Consider the following 22,424-nt stretch of genomic DNA (forward strand, 5'->3'; position numbering starts at 1 on the left):
ATCTTCAATGTCGCCTTGCCATCGAATTGCTTATCAAGCACAATCTCTCTTCCCAAGACCTCGTCGCCCTCTTAGCTTTTCCCGGGTTCACCAATAACCACATTATCTTTATTAGCAGATTCAGCTATGTTAAGCCGAACTAACATTTTCTTCCCCTCCAAGTTCATGGTGTTTACCTGGAAGGGATGCAGGGTGGACCTATGTTAGGTCATCCAACCTATGTTAGGTCATCCGATGTCACTACACCCCGAATAAAATTCGTGCGTGCCTTATATAGTCCAGATTTTTGGGCTAGGCACCGGTAAGTTTTGGAGCTGGACACCGGCCAGCCCAACAATAAACGAGCGAGGCAGTGCAGACCATCTAGCGTAAATTCCCATCCTTCTAGAGACACATGACCCTAGCAGCCTCGCCGCGGAGGCGCACACCCATGCCTGACTAGCTATCCATTGATTAATCGATCCCCTATACCAATGACTGATTCATCATATTTTTACCTAACAATGTAAGATGTGACAATTTAAGCTCATTATAGCCGCTATAGAGCAACAAGGGGTAAAGTAGTAGATTCCTGCGAAAAAGTTTTGATGGCTTTACCTTCAGTTAGTTCTGACTTCCACAATGCTAGGTTGTCGTTCAGAAGCTGCATCATTAGTGTGCTATCGTTGTTGCCATCCATACCAGCGGAATTAATCTCAGTAGTAGCCTCATCAAATGCTTGTTTTGCAACTTGGCAAGCTCTGAGAAGAGAAACAAACATGAACACCCAGAGTAAGGTTGCCACTTTCATTTTTTTCGAAGACCTGTGCAAACTAGCATGCTGGGATGACAAGCAAGCTGCCATGGTACCAAATGCAGAATCACGAATAATGAATATTCATCTCCGTATCTTCTAAACCAAGGGGAAACCCAGAAAAGTTTCGATAATGGGGTCAAACTGTCAATGGATTTAACTATTTAACATTGCATTTATGGGATTTAACTATTTAACATTGCATTTATGGGATTTAACTATGTAAATTATAAGTATCAATATAGTTAATAAGGTTGGCTATATGCATCTTCAGATGCAGAGGCCAGGGGTAATAAAGCTTCCATTTTCTAAAAATAAAGATTTTGAGGAATCATGATTCTCTACATTTGGAGAAGATTACAGCAAACATATAACCTACTAAACGAAGTGGCTACAAGATGTGATGGGTTCATCTGAACTTAGTAGCCTCCTGGTAGGTCTGCCCATTTTATTTATTTATTTTAAAAAGAGAAGCATGATGAATTACGATATCTATTTTAAACTACAAAACATCAGAACAAAGGGCGAAAGGAGTCATTTAAGGGTGAATGACCTCTGATGACAGTTCATTATGTCATAAAAGAACACTGAGAAATTGAGCGCAAGGCCAAGCCTGATTGGATGAGCAGGCGAAAGCTCGGTGGAGGCAACAACCATGGCATGCTGCAGCAACATTTGCTAGAAGATTGTCAGAGGTGGAATGCGAGCCTTAGAACCAGAAGTAAGTTAGAACATGTGTACGTGTTGAAAGGTTTCACACCTGATAGGCCATGAGTGATTGGTCAGCAGCAGACTTCTTTTCAACCCCAGTGCTAAATTCAGCCAGGTAACGGTAGTAGTCACCTTTCCTGTCAATAATTGGAATTTTAAAGTTAGGCATGTACAAACCGGATAAGGAAAACATGGATATATAAGTATCATGTGAACTCTGAATGTAATGACCAGAAAATAGACCAACATAGAGAAGCAATAGACAATTGTGAAAAGAAGAGCTAAATTTATGAACCTGCACATACATTTTATGAAAGAACACAACGTTTTCACCCGCATTAGCCAAGGGAAGGCAATGAATAGCGATGATTGACAATATTTCATTGCAAACCATCCTTAGTTCATCCTCAACTTTCGTTCTGTAGACACTTATCATCCGGCCAGCCTGCTCACCCGCTGCCACCTTTTGCTCAAGTGAAGAAAGGATTCTCCATGATGCCCTCCTTGCACCAATTGTATTCTTAAAACCAACTGAAAATAAATGCCTCTCTTCAACGCTCATATCCACATCCATCCTAGCAAGCTTCTTCATAAAATCCACCATATCTGCAGGAACAACCATGAATTAAGAGTTGATACTAACTTCATGGAAACTCAAGAGTTATGAAAGTTATCTGTTAGATTTTGGAGGAACAAACAGAATTCAAAAGCAATTCTTTTCCAGCCCAACTGGCTGTATGAATTACTTCAAAAGTTGTGTATAGAAAAGGCGGACAAGAAAGTTCTCCCAAAACGAGACATCCAAACCAGAAGAATAACTGCATAGCACCCACAAACTAGTTTCTGGGAGCATCAACCGATGCAACGGCGGGGCTATCACCTTACTGAAAGAAAAAAAAACTAGTTTCTGAGAGCCAGGAGTCACATGTTAACAAGAGTTGCAAGCAAAGGGGGAACATGATGTTGTCTACCACCATCTGCGAGAAATCAGGGAATGTGGAAGCCTATAATGCTAGAACAATGCTCATGATTTCATCACATAAATTAGGTCAATCAATTAGGGAGGTTTCCTATATCTCATGCCAAGACCCAGTTTTAGATGCTATGTCAAGTTGTCAACAAAATGAACTGGAAGGGTAAAGAGGTCCCTGCACAACACAATGTGATGGTGACTTAGTACTACTTTGCATATAGGACTCGGAAGTTAGAAGACATAAGCATTTAATGGTGACCAAATTGCCAAAAAAAATCAATATACATCAGCATCAAGATCAATCCAGTCCAACCATAAAAGAAAAAACACAACCTTTTACACTATTACAAACATGGAATACACAGTTCCACATCTTCCACACTAGGGAAGTTCAATAGTTCAAACATGGAATGCATCGTCGATGATCCGAAGATCCTTCTTTTTCTCAGTGGAACATCATGAAACAGCAGGAAGCAACTCATGGTCAGGGCCCCTCAAAGTATAGAATCAGACCCCCACAACCATCAAGCACTCAAATTTGCCAAGATCGGGCCCAAATAATCATGAAAAATGATTCCTATCAAACTGGGGCAGCTAGACGGCCCTAAAATCACCAAAAACAAAATCAGCCCGGAATAATAATCACCACACAACGTTTGCGATCAACTGCTCATTTTGCACATGGACAGCAGAAATGAAAAAAAAAATGGCCGACATGGTCTGCAGGCTACTGCTCGAGAAACTAAGCAAATCGAACAAGGAATCGCAGGGCAAAGGTTCCAGCGGGCACAGGAACCAAGAACCCCCAACTTCCCCCCTCCATTCCCACAAGAATTTGTCAGCGATCGACCCGAAATGCAAAGCACCGAGAACAAAAACAGTGCACATAAGCAGGGCCAAGGAGCAAGCGCAAACAAACCAAGCGAGGGATCTCTCCGCCATACCATCGTATCTCCCCGCCTGCTCGGCCAGCTTCGCCATGCACACCACCTTCCCCCTCTCCTCCATCTCCTCCTCCTCCTCCTACTTCCCCTGGATTGGTGATTCCTCTAATCTGCTGTGAGAACCTTCCCAAAAAGGAATGGGCGCTTCTTCCTTTGCTTTTCTGCTTATATGGATCTATTCTTGCAAGCGGTGACCTAGATGTGTTGGCTTTTGGTTAACAAGTGAACATGACTTGATCTGATCGTGTGTGACTTTTCTTGTGACGGCTGGATATTTCCCCTTTGGCTCTAAAATAAGATCCCCTCCATAACCGTACATTTAAAACTTATTTACCTACTTTTTGCGTTCTATCAAAAGATCACCCCTCTATATAAATAAAGTACTACCTCCGAACCAAATTAATTGACAAAAATAATTTGGATCGGATGGAGCAGTTAAAGATCAGATGAGTCTAAGTAGCATATTTCTGAGATGTTTGTTTGACAGGTGGATTTGTTTTTACTTTCTCAAATTTTGAAGAAAGGGGTCAAATTCCTTATAAAACAATATTTTGTTTTGTTTTGGATTGTTTCTTTTTCGTGAATTTAAGAAAGCATATAATGTCCAAGAATAGAAATGGGGCTCAAAATGAGTAGGTTTTTGTCGCCCTGCAAAGATTGGGAGCCCAACAAGTTTCTATTTGTTTCATGTTTGGGTGGTGAGTACATCGGTGAAAGCCGATGAAGGCGGCATGCAGGCGCTATTACCCGATTTAGGCGTCAAAGATGTCTTTCTCTCCTCCAATCCCCTTTTGCTCAAGAGGGAAACCCTAGGTCCGGGTTACCTCGGATCGGACGATGACGTCATCTGTGTCATGTACTCTCCTCGGGGCATCGTTTTAGAGATGGTCTTGGTTGTAGGGCCCCATGTTTTGTAGGAGGTTTGCATTGTAACTGTCACTTCCTTCTCTCTCTAGTTTGTGGTTGAGGCATGGAGCAGTGTCCAACGGCGATTCTCTGCTATAGTGTGGCTTTCTGGAGGTGGTGCACGGTGGTAGTGTTGATTGTGTGAATGCACATGTCGTGGCTACTCGACGAAGTTCATGATGGTCGTTTGATGCCATGGCGATGCAGTGACGTATTGTGGTGTGTTGCTTGGGGGACATTGGCAATGCCCGAATTTACCATCGGGATACACTTGCTTCATAGGCGAGGGACCAAGGGCAAGACCTCCCCGAGGGGAGGCAGAGAATTGGTCTCTCTGTAGAAGACGGTTGGCCTGCCCACAGTTGCGTCTCGCCTGCGGATAACGCGGCCCTCACGACCCCGTTCTCTGAGGCTGAAGTTTGGGCGCCAATTCCCTCATGAACCCATCCTCGGCCCCCGGCCCGGATGGTCTCCCAGTGAAGTTCTTCCAGACGTTCTGGGAGGTGATCAAACCTGAGGTGGTGGCCTTATTTGACGAGTTCTTTGTTGGATCCATCGACCTCGCCCGGCTGAACTTTGGGGTAATCACCCTCATCCCCAAAGTGACTCGGGCCTTGGATATCCGACAATTCCGACCGATTATGGTCATCTTCCGCATCCTCGCGAAGGGGTACACCATTAGGGTGGCCCCTATCACCGATCGGATCACTCACCCTGACCAGTCGGCCTTCATCCAGGGTCGTTATATCCTCGACGGAGTCCTGGTGTTCCACGAAGCACTCCATGAGGTTCACACCAAACACCTCAAGGCAGTCTTCCTGAAACTGGACTTCCACAAGGCTTATGACACGGTTAGTTGGCCCTTCCTTCGGGAATGTCTGCTCCATAAGGGCTTCAACAGGTAGGTGACCAGGGTGATGCAGATGGTATCCTCGGGTCGAACCGCGGTGAACATTAATGGGGAGACTGGCCCATTCTTCCCCACATTCTGTGGGGTGCGCCAGGGCGATCCCTTCTCCCTGTTCCTGTTTAACACGGTTGTCGATGCGCTGGCGACCATTCCAGATAAAGCCAAGGTTGCGGGTCACATTAAGGGTATAGTCCCGCACCTTGTTGGGAGGAACGGGATCTTCCTTCTCCAATATGCGGATGACACCATTATCATGGTGGAAGGCTCGGCGAGCGATATCACGAACCTCAAGTTCCTTTTGTCGTGCTTCCAGCAGATGTCTGGCCTCAGGATCAACTTCGACAAGAGTGCGGTGATGGTCTTGGGCTACTCCCAGGACGAGCGATAGAGCATAGCGGATTGGCTTAACTGCCAGCTCGGGTGCTTCCCCACGACCTATCTGGGGATGCCCGTTAGTGACTCCAGGCTCACGGTGGCCGAGCTGCGCCCGACGGTGGGGAAGCTTCAGCACCGTATCGAGCCCTGGCAGGGTCGGTGGCTCTCGAAAGCAACCCGTACAGTGCTCATTAACTCATCCCTCTCCAGCCTACTCTTAGGGCCAGTTCTTTTGGGCGGCTTAAAAAATAAGCCGCCTCTCCCTAGCTTTTCTCATAAGCCACATCTTATACTTATTGGGGCTTCTAAACCAGTTATGGAATAACTAACTTAGAAGTCTCAGAAAAAATAGACACGGCATATTTTTTAAGCTGGGGAGAGGTAGCTTATTTTTTAAGCCGCGCAAAAGAACTGCCCCTTACTCATCATGAGCTTCTACAGCCTTCCGGAGACTCTTCATCACGAGATTGCCACTGTTCAGGGGTGATTCTTCTGGGCCGGCGAGGGCGATAAACAGAAGTACCACATGGTTCGGTGGTCAGAGATCTGCAAACCTCGCGGCCAGGGCAGACTCGGGATCATGTCCTCTAAACGCATGAACATTTCCCACCTGACTCGGTGGCTCTAGCGGATTGCCAACGGCGATGGTGGCCTGTGGCTTCGCATCATTCAGCAGAAATACCTCCGCGGCCAGCCTCTCGTCTTCTTCCAGCGGTCTGGAGGCTCCTAGTTCTGGCAATCCATCATCCAGCTCCTCCCAGTCCTCCGGATCGGGACCTCGATTGAGGTAGGATCCGGCACCGCCACGCTGTTCTGGTTCGATAGATGGACTGGAGACATGCCCCTCGCGGCCCTCTTTCCTGACCTGTTCTCCATCGCGGCTGCCCGGCAGATATCTATCGCGACTGCCCTTATTGACTTGGGGCAACTCGCGTTTTGGAGACCTTTTGGCCCGGCTGAGAACGCGGACTGGCAGGAGCTGCTTGACTGCATTGCTTTACACGAGCCTGATCTCACGACTGGAAACAACCGATCCAGATGGCGGCTAGAGCCTTCTGGGCAATTCTCCACTAAATCTCTCTACCAGGCCATCGCCCCCTCGCTTGGCCATGAGGCGCTCACCTCCATCTGGGAGATTCGCCTCCCTCTGAAAATTAGGATATTCTTGTGGCAATGGATTCACGGTCGGCTCCTGTCCGGCGTGGAGGTCCTGAAGTGCAATGGCCCTGGTGATGGGCGTCGCCCCGCTTTGCGGGCCTGAAGAAGATTCAAACCATATCTTCTTCTCCTGCGTGTCCACGCAGTTCCTATGGAACTATTTCCGCAAGATAGTGGGTGGAAGCTGGGACCACAGCAACTTCCCCACTCTCTTCGCCGAACTCCAGGCGATCCCACCTGCGGTGCGCCACATTAGGTGGCTAGCCATTGGGGTTCTTGCCTGGACGTTGTGGACTGTTAGGAATAAACTTGTGATTCAGTGTGTTCCTCTTCGTCGTGCTACTAACGCTTTGTTCAAATGGTCTGGCTACTTGCAGCTTTGGCAGCCGCTTAGCCATCCCAGGGAAAGAGATGCCATCACCTCCATCATCACCCAGCTTCACGCGATGGCTCTTCGGATGGCTCCACCGCTTCCCCCGCCACCACTGGAACCAGATTAGATCGTCGTCATCTCGCCTCCGCCACTGCCACCTATGTGTTGTTTCGTCATGATTCGGTGTTGGGATTGTTGTGTTGTGCCCACAGCTGAACTTGGGTCTGTTTGTTTGTGTGTGTGTGAGTGTTGGACCCTGCCTGCGGTGATGTTGTGTTGGTGTGTGGTGTGTTTAGTTGTTATCTTGATACTTTGTGCCTGGTGGTTGCTTTATTTATAAAGCGGGGCGAAAGCCTTTTTCGGTAGGCGAGGGACCACCGAAATGTCTCAAATGTGAGATTTTGGTGGTTCTATCTTCTCTCGCCCGACAACTTGTTTTGTATTGGCTCCACAAACGGCTATTGCCACTGGCTGCTTGTTCTCGTGTGTGCACTATTTTCTGTCACTTTGCTGGACCAATGTTTAGATCATGCGCACTTGCATCATCTCTCAACAACTGACCGGCGAGGATCAATGCTTCTCTTTTTCTCTATTCTTTTTGTATTTCTTTCTCCTGGCATAGCTTTAGTCATGTTTGACTTTGCTTTTTGTCAGAATGACCCTTTGTGCGTGTGTTGGTGTTCGTTGTGTGAACCCTAGTTATGTAGAGGCCAGATGCTTTTCCATTGCATTTGTATCCCCTTGGTTCTTCATTATGAATTAATAAATAACACCTTTATCAAAAAAATGTTTCATATTTGGGGTTTGGAGTTCACTTTTTATCCTCTTCTCTTTTATACGTGCACAACTACCACTTCTGATGGACAAAGAGCATCGGCACCTTTTACCGCTTCTCGGTTTCTTATTCCATGAAAGGAGGTATGCCCTATCATGTAGTGTGCTTTGTTTTGTTGTTCGCTTTGTTGTCCAAGATATTAGGAGTTATTTAGTCTCAAGAGAAGTTTTAAAGTCAATCATGGACCCATAGTTTAAAACAAACATGGTGCATGTGTCAAGTGATTGTTTTTCTCTTTTTTGAAAAGGAGGTTGGAACCCCCAGCCTCTGCATCATTATGACACACACAAACCATTAACTATGATGCAGAGTACATAACAAACACAATCATGCTCGAACCTTTACATAGATATGAATAAAACACATATGACTAAGTTGACTTCTTCCACAGCATTGCCTTCACGAAGGGGTACATGATCTCGTGCCGCAGTCATCATGTCCGACTAATGGCCAGGACAAGGATTTTCATCCTGGTTGTGGAGACCAACCATTGAAGGTTAGTACACCAGCAAGGACACAATGCCTTCGACAAGGTAATGACACAAGATCGCCATTATTGAGCATGCCGAATAAAGGCCACAACAAGGGTCTTCACCTCGGACATGAAGCGGTGTCATGAAGTTTTCTCCTACTTTGTAGGCCCAGGTGACCTAAACCCAACAGAATCCCATGAGGGCCCAAGCACATGTTCATCAAGTACTAATGTGTCATCCTACATGATGGGGGTTTAGTCACTCGGGGCATGCTACACGATGGAGTTTTCTATCACTCATCTCGGATTAAGAAGGGCATATCTTCACTCTGGTGTACCTCACTCGGATGGAAGCAGCCCAATGACCAAAAGCATTAATTGAGACGCGTCTAAACTTTCAAGGCTGGCATTACAATTAGTTTTATACCGTCAGTTACTTCTAGTAATGGGCATGTAATGACCCGATCTTAAACTCACCTGCAATGTAGAAGCATGCCAAAGGGTAGCGAACTCTATATATGCACCACTGCCGACACCTGATTATAGGTTCATGACCTCTCTAATCTTTTTTTTGACTGAACACTATAGGGAAAAACCCCACGGCCTTAATTATTAAAAAATAGGGTTACAAGAAGTACAAAGGTTACCAGCAGTAACCAGGAGCAGCAGAAAGGAAAGTAACCTATTTACAAACTACAAGAACAAGAAAACATTTATGGGGGGAGGAAAGAGACCCATCTAACCAGGTCCTCTTTATGCCTCACCTTAATTCTATGAGAAAGAAGATACATGTCCTGGATAAAAGCCCCTCTCCATTTATTAAAACTTGGCCTCTATTCCCTGAAAACTTTCCCATTCCTGATGATCCAAATATTCCAACTAGCTGTGAAAACCACCTTAGCAAAGAAAGGCTTTTCAAAGTTCCTCTTAGCATTTTGGGCAACCTGGCCCATTTCATTCCCAGCAGATCAGTCAATCTGTAGGTAGTTCCAAACCCTCTGACTGAAGTTGCACTTGAAGAATAGATGATCTCTATCTTCCCTTGTGTGTGGGGGGGTGGGGGTAGAGCGCACAATTAACTCCATCATCAATGTGCCAATGCCTTCTTTCCACCATATCCTTGGTGTTTAATCTACAGACAAGTAACCCCCCTTGATCATTCTAATAAAAAAACCACTCTCTTGATCCTACTCTCTTTTATTGCATTAGGAAAACAATGATTCAACTGTTACTTTATGTTGTGGTAGTTGAACCCATTCCTCTGCATGACCTGTCATCGTCACAGTAAATAGTTAAAAAACCCTAGCATGATTAGGATTTGCTTGAGCCATTTTGTGATCTCATCCATGCCATGCTTTCTATTGCTTAGAGTTGTGTCAGGCATGATTCATGTGGGATGGATTGGAGTGGTATTCTTATGTCAGGATGTTGAGAGTTAAGTGTGTGAACCCGATTTGGTAAAGGTAGTGATGAGAGGCCATGTAGGATTACATGGTGGTTTTTCTCGTTCAGACCATCCTTAAGAAGTGAGCTATGTGTTTGTGATCCAAAAACAGTTACTACCACACATTGGGCCCGAAACACATGGACCCTCTCGACTTATTAATTGCCTTGATCTCTGTCTAGGAGTTGCAACTAGTTTCTGGTGTTTGTAGGATGTGCCAGGGGCCATGCATAGCGTCGCCCGACGGGGTGAGCTTGTTGCGGCAGGCACGAGGCACAGTGTACTAAGTGACACCCGAATGGTCCTCTTGGGAACCCTACTCTCATTGTTTGGGATCGTGATAGAAACCTCGGCCAGACTTCATTTGCTGATACAACATCAAATAGGAGATGAACCTGGACTAGAGTCTTGTGTGGTTAGTCACGTTATGGTCGACACCCTTGTCAGACCTCCGCTTGAAGGTTGTCGAGATACATGTCGTGTACATGGTGATAAGTGGTTAGAGCATGTGTGAAGAAGTACACCCCTACAAGGTTAATGATCTACTCGGATAGCTGCATCCTCGGATATGGACTACTTGGAAAGCTACATTCTTCATACACAACCTAAATGGATACTCTAAAATACACAAGATGAGCGTGAGTGCTCTGGATGGCTTTCTCGTATGGAGACGGGAACGGATCCATAGTTGAGTATTGTTGTGGTGATTAGCTAGTGGGCTCATGTGCGCTTTCTCACCTCAAAGAATTACTAGTACTCGTAGCACAAGATAGCCACTGAGTCAAAGTTGGCTTACTGCAGCTAAATCACACAACCCCCTTCATTGAAACTGATGCATACTAGATAGTTCTGATGTAAGTCTTGCTGAGTACCTTTGTGTACTCACTTTGCTTAATTAAATTATTGCAGAGGAGTTCTGCGATACTACAGGTGGGTTCTATCTAGACGTTGCTGAAGATGAATAGCTTGTTTCCCATCTACAATCTTGCACCCTTGGGAGGGTTTGTAGATAGCCATGCTTGCTAGCCTTCTATATTTTCAGTTGTCTGTACTCAGATAAGTTTTATGCTTCTGCTAGTTTGTATGACTTTGTGTGTAGGGTCATGAGACCCCTGTTTGTAATAACATGCTATGTATGGCTCTTCAGAGCCTTTTAAATAAATACTTTGAGTCGTAGAGTTACGTTGTGATGCCATGTTGTGTCTACACTTATCATGCATATTGTGTGTATGTTTTGAAATGCATTGGTATGTGTGGGATCCGACACTTAGTTGTTTATTCTTGGTAGCCTTCCTTATGGGAAAATGTCTCCTAGTGCTTCCACTGGGCCATGGTAGTTCGCTACTGCTCCAGAACACTTAAGTTGGTCGGCATGTGTCCTTCTTTGCTCCTGTGTCTGTCCCTACAGGGAAATGTCACGCGGTGTTTACCGGAGTCCTGATAGCTTGCTACAGCCCGGTTACACTCGCTGTTGACCGGCACGTGCATTGCTGGGTCATGTATGCATGTCCCTCTAAGTTTGTGCCACCTTGGGTTTGCGATTAGTCATGTCGGTCCGGGTTCTCTATCATATGGATGCTAGCGACACAATCATATACGTGAGCCAAAAGGCGCAAACGGTCCCGGGCCAGGTAAGGTGGCACCCGTGGGAATACCGCGCGTGAGGCCGCAAAGTGATATGATGTGTTACATGCTAGATCGGTGTGACTTAGGATCGGGGTCCCGACAGCTTTGGTATCAGAGCCTGACTGCCTGTAGGATTACTAAGCCAAACTAGTCAAAGTTGAGTCCAGAAATTCTTTAGTTATATAGGGGAATTGATTGTGAAAGGGAATGTAAGGCTCTTTCTACTCCTTTACCTTATGTCCTTCTGATCTGAGTCATCCTATCTTTCCTACGGGGTTAAGGAACTAGGCTTTCTCTTCTGTCTATGAGGATCATGAGTTACTAGTCTGTAGTCCCATAGGATTGGTTGATCAGAGTCATATTCCAGTTTTCGAGTACTTTTAGTTTAGTCTGTTTAGTATTATCACAAACCTTGAGTGATGATGTTGAGTTGTTGCACTACCCCATCATTAGCAGGACGTCTCATTTTGAGCATTTTACTGTCGTTATGCTGCCGGAATTGTCCTAGGAGTTCGAAAGATACTAATTTCCTTATCCTACATTATGCATCCTATAGTTGATGTTGATTTCGTCCTTGGTTTTGTTTCTCAGGATGTCATCAGTTAAGCAAAGTGTTGTTGCTCGTAGCCTAAACCACGGAGATGGTAGGGATGCGGATCCTCCCGACCAGCCTTCGTTGGCAGAATTCATGTTAGAGCTGGAGAGGAACAAGCGTGAGTCTAACTGCTTGTTAGCACATATCGAGGAGAACACCACACATCAGTACAAAGAGTCTGCGACCATCCATGACTTCATCGGCTTGCACCCACCTACCTTTCATCATTCCATTGAGCCACTCGATGCAGATTACTGGCTCCGTAGCATCACTCATAAGTTGCATTCCGCGAACGTAGCTGAAGGTGACAAGGTCACCTATGCTACATATCACCTGGAAGGTCCTAGTCTTTGGTTGCAGAACTACGAGGCTACGATTCCAGCTGGCCAGATACCTACCTGGAGAGATTTCACTGAGGCTTTTTGCAAGCATCACATTCCTCAAGCCCTCATCGACCACAAGAGAGAAGAGTTATGTAGTTTCACCCAGGATAAGATGGTTGTTGATGCCTATAGTAGAGAGTTTGAGAACCTTGCCCGCTATGCTACAGAAGAGGTGTCCACGGATGCCAAGAAGCAGGTGATGTCTACTACGTAACTTTATTCTTGTAGACTCGTGTTGGGCCTCCAAGCGCAGAGTTTTGTAGCACAGTAGCAATTTTCCTCAAGTGGATGACCTAAGGTTTATCAATCCGTGGGAGGTGTAGGATGAAGATAATCTCTCTCAAGCAACCCTGCAATCAAATACAAGAAATCACTTATGTCCCCAACACACCCAATACAATGGCAAATTGTATAGGTGCACTAGTTCGGCGAAGAGATGGTGATAAAAGTGTAGTATGGATAGTAGATATGAGTTTTTGTAGTGCGAACAATAAAAACAGCAACGTAGTAAATAGTAAAATGGAGCACAAACAATGATGGAAAATGAGGCCTAGGGTGCATACTTTCACTAGTGCAATCTCTCAAGAATGCTAATGTCAGGACCCCGACTCAATGTCACATTGATCTAGCATGTAACACCTCATATCACTTTGCAGCCTCACGCACGGTATTCCCACGGGTGTCGCCTTACCTTTACCCGGGACCGTTTGCGCCTTTTGGCACATGTATATGATAGTGTCGCTAGCATCCATATGATAAGGAGCCCGGGCTGAGATGGCTAGTCATGAACCCAAAGTGGCACAAACTTACAGGGACATGCATCCATGACCCAGCATCGAACGTGTCGGTCATCAGCGAGTGAATCCAGGCTGTAGCATTGGGCTAGCAGGACTCCGGTGAACCGAGCTGTGGCGGGCTAACAAGACTCCAGTATTCATCGCGTGACATTTCCCCGAAGGGACAGACACAGGAACGAAGAAGAACACATGCCGGCCAGCCTAAGTGTTCCGGAGCAGTAGCAAGCTACCATGGCTCAGTGGAAGCACTAGTAGACATTTCCCGGTAAGAGAGGCTACTAAGGATAAACAACTAGATAGTCAGATCCCACACATACCAAGCATTTCAATAGCATACACACAATATGCTCGATATGTGCAAATACAACATGGCATCACAACATGACTCTACAACTCAAGTATTTTATTCAATAGGCTCCGAGGAGCGAGATATTACAAACATGGGTCTCACGACCCAACATTCAGAGCATACAAGTCAAACACATGCGGAAGCTTAACATGTTTGAGTACAGACATCTACAAATGAAAAAGGCTGAGAAGCCTGACTATCTACCAGATCCTGCCGAGGGCACAAGATCGTAGCTGAGGTAACAAGCTAAACGTCAAAGTCCACGTGGAACTACTAGTGAGACTGAAGTCTCTCTGCAAAAACATAAAATAGGCAAACATGAGTACAAATGTACCCAGCAAGACTTACATCAGAACTATCTACATATGCATCATTATCAACAAAGGGGGTGGTGGGGTTTAACTGCAGCAAGCCAGCTTTGACTCGGTGGCTATCCTGAACTACGACTGCAAGTAACTCTTTTGAGGTGGCGCACACGAGTCCACATATTCACCAACCAATACACCACTATGGATCCGCTCCCGTCTCCCTACGAGAACGCCATCCATAGCACTCACGCTTATCTTGCGCATTTTAAAGTATCCACTTTCACTTGTCTATGAACTGTACATGCAACCCAGAAGTCCTTTTTCACGGACACGGCTATTCGAATAGATGATGTTAACCCTGCAGGGGTGTACTTCTTCATGCATGTTTCCACCACTTAGCGTCTGCACATGACATGTGCTCGGCAGACTTCAAGCGAAAGCCGACGTGGGTGTAGACCACGACCTACCTAAACACTCAAGTCTCTAGTCCAGGTTTATCGCCTATTCGGGTTCCATCCGTGAGGAGATCCAGCCGGAGTTTCGCTCACAGCCCCAAACGATGTGTGCAGGGTTCCTGAGACACCAAACGGACGCCCGGTACACCGTGCCACGTGCCTACCGCATCACAGCCCACCCCTCAGGTCAGCGCTGCCCACGGCCTCCAGCATACTACAAACACCAGAAACTACTTGCAACTCCTGGATAGAGGACAAGGGTGATTAAGAAGTCGAGCGGGGTCATATTTCAGGGCCCAATGCATGGTAGTAGCTGAATCATGGATCACAAACACAGAACTCAGATCCTAAGGACGGCTTCAATGAGACAACCCACCATGTACTCCTACATGGCCTCTCACCACTACCTTTACCAAATCGTGTTCACACACTTAGCTCATACACAGTAGGACATGTTCACACACCTCTGATTCATCCCCGATGAATCAGACCTGACTCAACTCTAAGCAGTAGCAGGCATGACAAACAAGCATGAATGAGTAGGCACAACAGGGCTCAAACAACTCCTACTCATGCTAGTGGGTTTCATCTATTTACTGTGGCAATGACAGGTCATGCAGAGGATAAAGGGGTTCAACTACCGCAGCAAGTAACAAATATGTCGTTGTTGTCCTAATGCAGTAAAAGAGAGCAGGAGCGAGAGAGTGGGATTGTATCGGAATGAACAAGGGGGTTTTGCTTGCCTGGCACTTCTGAAGATAGTATATTTCTTCATTGGTGTCATCGATCACATCGTCGGTACACGTCTTACTGAGAGGGGACAAGCACCGACAAACAAAGAAGAAGCACAATCAATGCAATGCACAATATGATGCATGATCATGACATGGCAATATGCTGTGGTTTGAGCTAATGCAACTAGCAGCAAGTTAAATGAAGTTGGTTTGAACCCTAGGTTCAAATTCAAACTCCACACGAGGCATTTCAAATGCCATTTATTCAATTTGTTGTATACAGCAGATTTAAGTTGTTCAAACATGCATGAAAATGGTACAGATGGATAGACTGGATTTTTCTGATCATTTTTCATATATAAATCTTTGCATTTGGAGTTACAGATTAATTTCTATGAATTTTTGAAGTTTGCAAGATTTTCTGGAATTTCCTATATAAGAATAAATCCAGAAAAGGATTTACTGCATCAGCATGACGTAGGTGTGACGTCAGCAGGTCAACTGGGTCGGCTAGGTCAATCCTAACCTATGGGACCCATACGTTAGTGTCTCCGGTTGGTTTGGGTGGATGACAGGTGGGACCAGTCAACGTTGACTTGACCAAAGTCAAAGCTGACACGTGGGGTCCACACGTATTAGTACTAATCTTAACAGAAAATTAGACTAACCTAATTATGCTCCGGGACCCACATGTCATTGACACAAGCAATAACTAAACACGATTAGCACCTAAACTAATGGTGCCACGTCAGCCACCGGCGTTTAACCGCCGGCGACGATAGACCGTGGCTGTGCCCGCGTCGGGTTTGCTCTACGGGCCACCGTTCGAAGCGTGTCTGGGTGCATTGAAAAGCTCTTGCTCCCGCGCGTCGAACGGTGCAGGTGCTGGGTCGTGGGGAGGCTGGAGCTCGCCGGAGTGGAGCCCGCGGCGGTTGCCGGACCTCGGGATCGAGCAGCGCAGCGCTATGGTGCACGGGAAGACAAGCTGGTGGCGGCGTTAGCTTGCTGTGGAGCTGCTGAGCACGTAGCCGTGCTCAGGAACGAGCTTTGCTAGCTCTTGTTACAGCGGCGACAAGAACGGCGGCGGCCGGCTCTCGGCTCCGGTGGAAACGGCGGGTACACGGCGCAACAGAGCATGGGGAGAGAGGGGAGCGGCAGAGGAGCTCACAGTGGGTCAAACGGGAGGGTCAGCGAGCTCGGGGAGGCACCGGAGGAAGCAAATCGACGGCGACGATCTCCGGTGGCCGACGAGGGGAACGGCGGTGCTTGCGTCGTCCAGGGGGATTCCGGCGTCGAGCGGCTCGGTGAGGAGGAAGAGAGGGACGAGGCGAAGCTCGTGGCCGCATCGGTGAGGCATGGGGTTGGCTGCGGCTGCGGCTATGGCGAACGGCGGCGGTGGTGGCGTTCGGTGGTGAGAGGGAGAGAGAGCAGAGGAGGGGGAGGAGCACGGGGAGAGTGAGAGAGAGCCAGAGGGGTTGCGTGTCGACGTCCAGGGCGTCCAGAGCGACGTCGGGAGGCGGTGGGAAGTAGGAGGTGGCCGAGGCGCGTGGGCGCGCACGACGGCCACACACCTCTCGTCCTACTGGCGAGAGGTGGGAGATGACTGGCAGCGGCGCTGGGCTGGGCCAGCCAGGTGGGCTGCCTACTGGGCCGTCCAGGTAAGCCAGGTAAGTCTCTCTCTCTCTTTTGTTTCCTCTTTTCTATTTTTCTGTAACTTCTGGGCTTTATTAAAAATGTCAGGGCTTTTCCAAAAATCATGAAACTAATGATGACTACTGTCTGGAATATATCCAACAGTAAACATTTTAGTTTATGATTATTTGAGCATTTTAAAATATTTAATAGCATTTAAATGCCCAAATGCAAATACTATAAGATTTAATTCAGAGCCCAAATATGTCATGGAAAAATGTGCAACACCCCTGGTTATGTCTCCAGCATTTTCCAGAAATGATGAACATTTTTGAAAGCCATTTGGATTCACTGAAAATATTTTAGTTGAACCTAGTTGAATTCATTTGGTGTTAGGGTTTAAGCATCCCCATTTCAAGTTTTCAAAAGAATTTAAACATGATGCATGGAAGCTAAAGCAAAGACAAGCAAGGCCTGAACTGGGGATGTGATAGCTAACATAGTTGGATCATATGATTATCCCTCAAAGTGCAACGAAGAATCACTCCAAAGTTCTTATCTAGCGGAGAACATAAGAAGAAATTGTTTGTAGGGTACGAAACCACCTCAAAGCTATTCTTTCCGATCAATCTATCCTAGAGTTCGTACTAAAATAACAGCAAGCTATTCTTTCCGATCGATCTAATCAAGAGTTCGTACTAAAATAACACCATATGATACATATCAACCAACTCTAATGTCGCCTAGATACCCCAATGTCACCGCGAGTACCTGTGAGTTAATTATACGATATGCATCAAACAATTTTAGATTCATAATACTCAATCCAACACAAAGAACCTCAAAGAGTGCCCCAAGATTTCTACTGGAGAAACAAAGACAAGAACATGCATCAACCCCTATGAATAGATTACCCCAATGTCACCTCGGGAATCCGCGAGTTGAGTGCTAAAACATATATCAAGTGGATCAATACGATACCCCATTGTCACCACAGGTATTCATAGCAAGACATACATCAAGTGTTCTCAAATCCATAAAAGTATTCAATCTGATAAAATGAAATCTCAAAGGGAAAACTCAATTCATCACAAGATAGAGAGGGGAAAACACCATATGATATGACTATATTAACAAAGGCCGTGATACCTCAAGATCCTGACATCTCAAGAACACGAGAGAGAGAGAGAGAGAGATTAAACACATAGCTACTGGTACAAACCCTCATCCCCAAGGGTGGACTACTCCCTCCTCATCGTGGTGGCCACCGGGATGATGAAGATGGCCACCGGTGATGATTTCCCCCTCCGGCGGAGTGCCGGAATGGGGGCTAGATTGGTTTTTCATGGCTACAGAGGCTTGCGGTGGCAGAACTTCTCATCTAGGGTTATTTCTGATGGTTTCTCTATTTATAGGAATTTTCGGCGTCGGTCTCACGTCCAGATGGGCCTCGAGGTGAGCACGATACACCGGGGCATGGGCAAGGGCCCAGGCGCGCCCCGGTGGGTTGTGCCCTCCTCGTGGCTCTTCTGGCCCTCCCACGAAGCTTCGGGGGTCTTTTTTGTTCCAAAAAAATCGTCAAAAAGTTTCAGCTCATTTGGAGAACTTTCATTTCTGCACAAAAAACACCACCACGGTAGTTCTGCTAAAAACAACGTCAGTCCGGGTTAGTTCCATGCAAATCATACCAAAAGCATATAAAATTATTGTAAACATGGCATGAATACTTCATAAATTATAGATACGTTGGAGAGATATCAGCATCCCCAAGCTTAACTCCTACTCGTCCTCGAGTAGGTAAATGATAAAACAAATAATTTATGAAGTGTGAATGCTAGCAAAGCGCACAAGTTTGATCAATCACAATTTCAATCACTTTTTCTAGCATCATAACAACAACTCTTTCTTATAAAACTTATCATGACCAAGTAGCAACCAATTCACATGTTAAGGTTCAAACAATGAATTCTCTTGAAACTCAACAACCTATATTCTTAGTCACCAAACAATTGCAATTCAACTTATTCAACAGAGTCTAAGTAATAGCTCCACATACTCAACCATCATATAGTCTTCTATGATTGCTAACAGTCACTGCATACACATGAGCAAAACATTTCAAGCGGACACATAGAAAGATATATGTAAATAATCCACACTAAAAGGTATAGCATGCTTCATTGTCAATATATGGTCAACTTTTTCTATGCAACTTTTTCCTATATATGCAACTTTTTTCTATAAGTATAAAAAACTAAAAATCAGAAAACCTATGCAAATTCCACAGTTCATCTACATATACATATATACATACATACATTGTATAAAAAAACCTAGTGAAAAAAACTAAAACATACATACATATAGTGAAAAAATAATCATCTAAAACATCTAAACTTGTATACATACATTATACTAATTAATTCCAGTTTGGAAAAGATACATGTGGTCAAATGTTTTCTATGCAAATTGTATACGTACATACATATATTGTATACATAGATCATACATTGTATTCATACATATATACATCATACACAACATCTAGTAAAAAAATCAATGTATGGATGAAAAAAAGATGAACAAATTGTTTGTGTGTGTGCGCGCGCGCGTATGTGCACCTACGGTGGCGCGGCGGCTTCGATTGGAGGGAGGAGAGTGGGGAGAGGGGCCGGCACACAGTGCGGGTGAGGTCGAGTCAACGGTGACGGCGAGATCGAGGAGGAGATCAAGGGGGACGGCGTCAGATCGGAGAGGAGGCGCGGCGGCGTCGGCGACGATGAGGTCGGGCTCGGGAGCAGCCTAGCAGCGTCGATCGGCGCGGGTGGAGGCGTGGGCGACGGCGGCAGCCTAGCGGAGTCAATGAAGAATGGGGAACGAAAATTTCGTAAGTGTTGCTTATATAGGAGGCCCCTTTAGTCCCGGTTGGAGCCACCAACCGAGACTAAAGGGTGAATTTTGGTCAGGCCAAGCAGCCAGAAGCCAGGCCTTTAGTCGCGGTTGGTGGCTCCAACCGCGACTAAAGGGGGGGCCTTTAGTCGCGGTTGGAGCCACCAGCCACGACTAAAGGCTGGTGCTCGCGCAGGCGCGGTGCAGGAAGGTTTGTCCCACCTCGCTGAGCGAAGGGTCGCCGCACTAGTTTATAAGCCCTACCACGGGTGCTTCTTCGAGTTCCTCTCTAAAGTAGGCATTGGGGCCTACGCACCTGCTCTGTCCTATGGGGCCTACTGGGCCTTGCGGGCCTGCATCCTGGGCCAACTAGAGGTTGGGATTCTAGTCGTATGCACACCCTGGTGGCCCAATAGGCGGGCTTTTATTTATTTTTCATTTTTTTTATTTTCTGCTTTATTTATTTTCTTTTGTTTTTGACTTGTTTTTTGCTTTATTTAGAGTTTTCTTTGTGAATCTTTTTGCTTTAGGTAAAAAAATACAAACTTTCTTTTAGCTCTAGTAGTTTTCAAATTTGAATAGTTTAAATTTGAATTACTTGAAAATTGTGTGAATAACTAATTTGTGAATAACTTCACTTTAAAAATAGATTTTCCAGTGATTCTTTTTTTTTTGTGATTTAATATTACTGTGTTTTATCATTATATTCAATTTGGTAATTCTTAGGTTATTTAAAAAAATGAAATGCCTTTGTAAAAGATGGGTTTTCGTCTGAAACCCTGATAGTTCGAAAGAGATTGTCCATTGTGTACACGAAGTGCATCTAGTTTTTGACATAACCCTCTCAACCCTTTTGCACATGCTATGGGGTGAAATGATGATACCATGGCAACTTTTAACATTTTTAGAGTTCATTTCTAGTGCTTTTCAATTTCAGGGTCATTTAGCACAAAAAATCAGTAAATGTATGAAAAATAGCAAATGATGTCAAAAAGGGTTGAAAATTGATGACGTGGCTTCGAATGGTGCATACTGAACGCACAAAAAGTCTGTAGTTGAAATAAGTTAAAAAATGAAATGCATGTGTAACATATGAGTTTTAGCCCACAACTTTGATACTTCGAAAGAGATTGTCCATTTTGTACACGTAGTGCATCCAGTTTTTGCCGTAACCCTCTCAACTTTTTTGCACATGCTATGTGGGTGAAATGATGATACCATGCAAACTATCAACCTTTTCAGAGTTCATTTGTAGGGCTTTTCAATTTCAGGGTCATTTAGCTCAAAAAATTAGTAAATGCATGAAAAATAGCAAATAATGTCAGAAAGGGTTGAAAATTGATGACATGGCTTTGAATGATGCATGGTACTAGTTTAAGTTACTCCCTGTTGTGGCTAGTCTTATAGACCAGTGTAGGTGAGATGGAGGAGAGCAAAAGAGTGACACATGCACTGGTGGGGTGTCACCGTGAGAAGTCCATCGGACTCGAGGGAGCACCGGTTCACCTCGAGAGTGGTTCCCAGCCCAGAGAGAAATTAATCACATGGGAGGAGTTGTCACGTCAGTAGTCAAGGCTCTAGGGATGTAGAATGGTGCATACTAAATGCACAAAACACATAAGTACCCTAACTATTACAAAGATTCCCGCAGGTTTGTCCGAATGGGAGTTTCCGCTCGCTTGTTAGCCTTAGCCGCAAGCAGAAAAGTACGCACACCATTAATGAACTGGGGAGAGCATCAGTCATCGTACATCCATTGCCGGCTCATCTTTATTACACAACACTGAAAAGACCAAATTAATACAAGTTCATACATAAAGTTCATACACACTTATTCTCATAAAAAACATACAAACTCTCTAGCTAAAGCATTTAAATGCAACAACAAATGCGATCAAGATCACAAGTAAGGTAACAATTGATCCAACGGCATAGTGATACCAAGCCTCTTGATTAACGACATATTTTTTAAATTTTCTAATCTTCAAGCACATTGCATCCATCTTGATCTTGTGATCAGCGACGACATTGGCAACATACAACTCCAGCTTAATCTTCTCTTCTTCAATTCATTTCAATTTTTCTTTCAAATTCTCATTTTCTTTTTCAACTAAATTTAACTTCTCGACAAGAGGGTCAGTTGTAATCTCCGGTTCACATACCTCCTAGATAAAAATATCTATGTCAACTTGATGGGCATAATTGTCATAAACACAAAATGCAACTAATAGTTATAAAAGAGAATATACCACATCCGAATCATAAACCGTACAAGGGCCGATGGGGACGGATATCAAAACCATACTATGTATAACAAACAACCTACGGGTAAGAAAATTATACAAGTAACTATCTAAATCACACAAACATGATTTTCTTTTTATAAAAGGGATAAGAACAAGAGGCTCACCAAGGTGGTGCCGGCGACAGGATGGTGCAGGCGATCGACGGTGGTCGGGAAGGGGACGGGAAGGCACTAAGTAAACCACACCTACACATGCAAACTAAGAAGTTAATTTGAGCTCATATTGCATATAAATCAAATAAACTACCACATATAAATACTCCCAAACTAAATCCCATAAATCACTATACTTATAGAGCATTGCAAGAGCTAATCTACTGTTGGTACAACAAACATTGGGTTTCTTGCCCAGACTGTGCACAGGCTCAAAGGCAAGATTACAATGCCAAGGTCGGACCAAGCAAGGAGGATCAACTCTCTTGGAAGATTCAAGTACAGATCAAGAGGCCAAGACGAG

General features: G+C 45.1%; 1 protein-coding gene across 5 annotated transcripts in view; it reads right to left on the reverse strand.

Annotated features, from left to right (window-relative positions):
- The window catches only part of LOC119295796 (putative 14-3-3-like protein GF14-H), a 9,019-nt gene extending 5,336 nt beyond the window's left edge, over nt 1-3,683 (reverse strand). For 3 of the 5 annotated variants that reach the window (XR_005144306.1, XR_005144305.1, XM_037574258.1), the window contains exons 1-5: nt 3,422-3,683; nt 1,810-2,110; nt 1,554-1,641; nt 1,347-1,471; nt 598-740 (exon numbers count right to left, since the gene is read on the reverse strand). Coding sequence is in view for 3 of the 5 variants with exons in the window: in XM_037574258.1 (XP_037430155.1) it covers nt 598-740; nt 1,347-1,471; nt 1,554-1,641; nt 1,810-2,110; nt 3,422-3,485 (721 nt within the window). In the remaining 2 variants the exon portion in view is untranslated. Of the gene's footprint in view, nt 1-597; nt 741-1,346; nt 1,472-1,553; nt 1,642-1,809; nt 2,111-3,396 lie in introns of all 5 variants that reach the window. The other 2 variants (XM_037574259.1, XM_037574260.1) reach the window with 2 other exon arrangements.
- Nucleotides 3,684-22,424: the final 18,741 nt, after the last annotated feature.

The sequence above is a fragment of the Triticum dicoccoides genome, chromosome 4B (assembly GCF_002162155.2).
Source record: "Triticum dicoccoides isolate Atlit2015 ecotype Zavitan chromosome 4B, WEW_v2.0, whole genome shotgun sequence".
Classification (NCBI taxonomy): Eukaryota; Viridiplantae; Streptophyta; class Magnoliopsida; order Poales; family Poaceae; genus Triticum; species Triticum dicoccoides.